The sequence below is a fragment of the Galeopterus variegatus genome, unplaced genomic scaffold, assembly GCF_000696425.1.
Source record: "Galeopterus variegatus unplaced genomic scaffold, G_variegatus-3.0.2 Scaffold4040, whole genome shotgun sequence".
NCBI lineage: Eukaryota > Metazoa > Chordata > Mammalia > Dermoptera > Cynocephalidae > Galeopterus > Galeopterus variegatus.
The window spans coordinates 194684-200008 of record NW_007730151.1 but is presented as its reverse complement, the minus strand read 5'-3'; the positions used below and the strand labels follow the sequence as shown (position 1 = coordinate 200008).

At 40.7% G+C, this 5325-nt stretch overlaps 1 protein-coding gene across 1 annotated transcript in view; it reads left to right on the top strand.

Moving 5' to 3' along the window:
• Positions 1 to 3384: 3384 nt before the first annotated feature.
• LOC103602182 overlaps positions 3385 to 5325 on the top strand; it is a gene marked incomplete at its 3' end in the record, with an annotated part of 161050 nt that continues 159109 nt past the window's right edge. The window contains 1 exon segment of the mRNA XM_008586599.1: positions 3385 to 3513. Within this exon segment, the coding sequence (XP_008584821.1) occupies positions 3385 to 3513 (129 nt within the window).

Here is a 5325-nt window from a genome sequence, read left to right as displayed (position 1 = left end):
TATGTATGTATGTATGTATGTATGTATGTATGACCGGTAAGGGGATCGTAGCCCCTGGCTCATTGTGGTCTGCACCGTGCTCAGCCAATGAGTGCACTGACCATCCCTATATAGGACCCGAACCTGCAGCCTTGGCGCTACCAGCTCTGCACTCTTCCACGTGAGCCACAGGGCCGGCCCCGTCCTCCAAGTTCTGATGTGCCACCAGGCATTTTGCCCTAGAGTTGACTCCTACCTCCCCTTCAGTTTCTAAACTTAGCTACTTTTGCTATTGTTTATACACATTAATTAGCTCCAGCAAGATTTCAGGTATTTGAGGGCAGGGGCCATACCATGTTTATCTTTATGTTTTTCGGAGCATACAGTACTTGTGCATAATAGGTATTCAATAGCTGTACCTCTAGTCACAGAGGTGCAACAAGTTTAATATAAATTCAGCTCACAAAACTGTGCATTGTTTCCTGAAAAAACAGAGAAAGTGAAGAAAATGTTATGATAATCTTAAGAGCCACATCTTGGTGTCAGTCATTTCTAAAATAAAAGTAAAAAAAAAGATCTGATGGAGAAGAAACAAATCAATTCAGAGATATTATCTTAACATTACTTATATATGGGATTCCATCACTGGCAATGAATAAGAAAATAAACATCAATATTTTATAGTTTTACTACTTCATGTTTATTTTGTCTCTTCTCCTCTCTTTGGAAATACAATATTTTAAATATACATTTTCTAAGAAGAGAAGTGAGCTCATAAACTTACTTCTTTGAGGCATGAGCAAACTCAGTAAAGCTCAATGTCAAGTAGAAAACTGGATGGAAGGCCTCTGGATGTTTTCTGAGAATTTCCATAGTACTTTGGCATGCATGGGGACCTCCCCCAAATACACCTGTTTATTGTCATGTTAACTGTAACCTCAATTTCCTTAAGAATGAGGCAAAAATTTCTTCAGACAATTTTTGATATTTCAAATGAAAATAGCTGTATTAGCCTTTCTGATTATAGATGAAAACTACAAACTCTTTATTAAGAAAATCAGAGAACTAAAAAAAAATAACCCTATGTATATGGTCTTGTTTTCAACAGGCATATACTCCTATTCTAGAACTTCATTAATTTAATATATATTGACCTTTCTTTTCTTGGTTATGGCCATTTAATCTGGGTTGATTAAATTATTTTTATGCACTGTGTGTTAAGACACACAGTTCAGGCAGCTATAGCAAAATACCATGGAACAGGTGGTTTAAACAACAGACATTTACATCTCACAGTACTGTAGGCTGGAAAATATAAGGTCAAGATACTAGTAGATTTAGTTTTTGTTGAGGACCCTCTTTCTGGCTTGCAGATGGCTTTATCTCCCCATGTGCTCATGTGGCCTTTCCTTAGTGTGTGTGCGTGGAAAAAGAGTGAGATCTGTCTTCTTATAAGGACACTAATCCCATCCTGCCTTGGGTTGAATGTCCCCCCAAAACTTAATTCCCACTGTCACTGTTGAAGATGGGAAATCCTATTAAGGTAATTGAAAGGTGATTAGATTGTAGGACCACGCTGTAAAGAATGGAATAAAAATGGTGGTCATGGGCATGATTTGGTGGGCTTTAAAAGGAGAGTGAAGGATGAGGTCAGTCTCTCTCTCTCTCTGCTCTGCCATTTTCACAATGTAATAACCTGCCATTGCTGTCACCACCACCAAGACTTTCACCAGCTGTGTTCCCTGGACTTTGGACTTCCTAGCCTTAGAAATTGTTAGCAATAAATTTCATTTTCTTTATAAAATACCCAGTTCTGTGTATTTTGTTATAAGCAATAGAAATGGACTAACACAGAAAATTGGTACCAGAGATTTGGGTGTTGCTTATAACAAGTACTTGAAAATGTGCAAACTGCTTTGGAACTGGGTGTTGAGGAGAAGCTGGAGGAATTTGGAGGAATAGGCTAGAAAAAGCCTAGATGCTGGTGAAAGTTTAGAAGATAAGAAAACTAGGTAAAATTTGTAACTTCTTAGATGCTGGTTAAGTGGTGGTAACCAAAATGCTGATAGGAATATGGACAGTAAACGTGTTGGGAAGAACTCAAAAATAATTTTCTCATAAGCTTGTTTTGTCTTTAAAATAATATTTTGTCTTTGAAATAATATTTGCTTATTGCATCAGTCTGACTGCTAATCAACTGCTTGCATTTTTTCGCTTCTGTAACCAAGCTTGCTTAGACCACACAAATTCTGAAAAATCAAAACTTACAGCTGACATAGCCACATGAATGCTGAGAAAGCAAAACCTAAAACCTGGATGAGTTTGCCTATATAAACCTTGTAAGACCTAAACTCGGGGTCCAGATTTTGGAGTGTTATCTCCTCTGGGCCTGCCAGTGTAATAAAATACCTGAGTCTCCGACCCTCTGAGTGCCAGCTGCTTCCTTGCTGAGTCCATTTCCATAACAAAGACAATTCTGAGAAGATCTCTGATGTAAATGAAAAGGGACTTATTGGAAACTGGAGCAAAGCACAACCTTGCTATGAACTGGAAAGGAACTTGGCTGCATTGTGTCCATGCCCTAGGATTTTGTGAAAGTTGGAACTTAAGAGTTGTGAGCCAGGGTATTTGGTGGAAGAAACTTCTAAGCAGCAAAGCACTCAGGAAGCTGCATGGTTACTTGCTACAGCTTACGCTGAGTTATGGCGGCAAAGGCACAAGGAAAAGCCAGAAGTTGAAAGAGAAGAAGAGCAGAAAGATTCAGAAAATGTGCAGCCTGGCCATGTGTGAGAGAAGCAGAGAGCATTTTCAGAAGAAAGATTCAGTGGTGCTAAGGAGATTAGTAGGAAAGAAAGGGATTATTGAGAGAAGGGGAAGAGGCTCTGAAGGCATTTCAGAAGGCTCTGAGGCCAACCCTTCCATCATAGGCCCGAAGTCCTAGGCAGACAGATTGGTCTCAGGGAACAGGCCTGAGGTGCCCTCCATGGATTCACTGCCCAGGACCACCTTGGGATGCTGCTCCCCACACCAGCACCCCAGCTGCTTTGGCTGCTCCAGCCATGGCTAAATTGGCCTCATGTGTGGCTGCACTCGCAGCTTTGGAAAACACAAGCCAGAAGCCTTGGCAGTATCCACCTGGTGTTAGGTCTGCAGGCTTGTATGATGCCAGAGCTGGGAAGGCTTGGAAGCCTCCACTCAGATTTCAAAAGGATGTATGGAAAAGCCTATGGGCGCTGGAAGAGATCTATTGCAGGGGTGGATTCACTGCAGACAGCCTTTGCTAGAGCGATGCCAAGAGGCAATGTGGAGTCAGATTTGCTGCAGAAAAACCCCACCAAAGCCTTGCCTGTTGGAGCCATGGAGGCAGGACTGCCATGGAGCCCCCAGAATTGTTGAGCTATCGGCATGCAGTGCCAGCCTGAGAGAGCTGAAGCGTGGACTCAGACTGGGAAAGCCACAGAAGCAAAGCTACCCGAGGACTTGGGGACCCAACCCCCATACCAGTGTACAGAGAAGGTCAAACATGGAGTCAAGGTACATGATTCACCAGCTCTGAGATTTAATGCTTGCCCTGCTGGGTTTCAGACTTGTTTGGGACCTGTTACCCCTTTCTTTTGCCTATTTCTCCCTTTTTGAATGGGAATATGTACCCTATGCTTTATCTTGGAAGTAGATAACTTGTATTGATTTCACAGATGGGACTTTGAACTTTGGGCTTTTGAGTTAAAACAAGTGAAGACTTTGGGGATGGAATGAATGTATTTGTTTGTGAAAAGGACATGAGTTTTGGGGGTCAGGGGTAGAATACCTTGGGTCGAATGCCCCCCAAAACTTGATCCCCACTGTAACTGTTGAGAGTGGGAAATCCTATTATGGTAATTGAAAGGTGGGGCCTTGCAGAGTTAATTAAATTATAGGACCATGCTGTAGTGGATGTATTAAAAATGGTGGTCATGGACATGATTTGGAGGGCTTTAAAAGGGGAGTGAAGGAGGAGGTCAGTCTCTCTGCTCTGCCATTTTCACAATAAGATACTCTGCCATCACTGTCACCACCATCATGAACTTCCAAAGCTGTGTTCCCTGGACTTCCCAGCCTCAGGAACTGTAAGCAATTAATTTTGTTTTCTTTATAAAATACCCAGTTCTGTGTTTTTTGTTACAAACAATAGAAACGAACTAATACATGACATGACCTCATCTAAATCTAATTGCCTTCCAAAGGCCCCACCTTCAAATACCATTGCACTGGGGGTTAGGGGCTCAACATGTGAATTTGGGGAGGACACAACATTCAGTGTATTAATGTAACATGCAAATGAGAAGTAGGTTTCATAAGTAAATAAGCATTTCAAAGTTAAGAAAAAATACATATACAAGGAGAGTCAAAACAAATATGAAAACTTGGCAAGTAGCATCTTGAATTCATATTAGCTTGCTTGAGTTATTAAAAATCTTTCATATTTGGTGTTCATTCAGATGGGAATTGCTGGGTTAGCCAAAGGTTATTGCANTATTATGGTAATTGAAAGGTGGGGCCTTGAAGAGGTAATTAAATTATAGGACCATGCTGTACTGAATGTATAAAAAATGGTGGTCATGGACATGATTTGGAGGGCTTTAAAAGGGGGGTGAAGGAGGAGGTTAGTCTCTCTGCCCTGCCATTTTCACAATGAGATACTCTGCCATCACTGTCACCACCATCAAGAACGTCCAAAGCTGTGTTCCCTGGACTTCCCAGCCTCAGGAACTGTAAGCAATAAATTTTGTTTTCTTTATAAAATACCCAGTTCTGTGTATTTTGTTACAAACAATAGAAACGAACTAATACATGACATGACCTCATCTAAATCTAATTGCCTTCCAAAGGCCCCACCTTCAAATACCATTGCACTGGGGGTTAGGGGTTCAACATGTGAATTTGGGGAGGACACAACATTCAGTGGATTGATGTAATGTGCAAATGAGAAGTAGGTTTCATAAGTAAATAAGCATTTCAAAGTTAAGAAAAAATACATATAATAGGAGAGTCAAAACAAATATGAAAACTTGGCAAGTAGCATCTTGAGTTCATATTAGCTTGCTTGAGTTATTAAAAATCTTTCATATTTGGTGTTCATTCAGATGGGAATTGCTGGGTTAGTCAAAGGTTATTGCAGTGTACATGGCCACATAGTTTAATTTTATTTGTATTACATAGTACATTTTGCATATTTTTGTTCATTTATTTAGTTACCAGTAACCTCCTGTGGTAGGTAAAAGATGGCCATAAAATCTCTGCTAGTCCCCACTGAAGAATGAGGTTTGTCTTTTTCCCCTTGAATCTGAGGGGGCTCTGTGACTATTT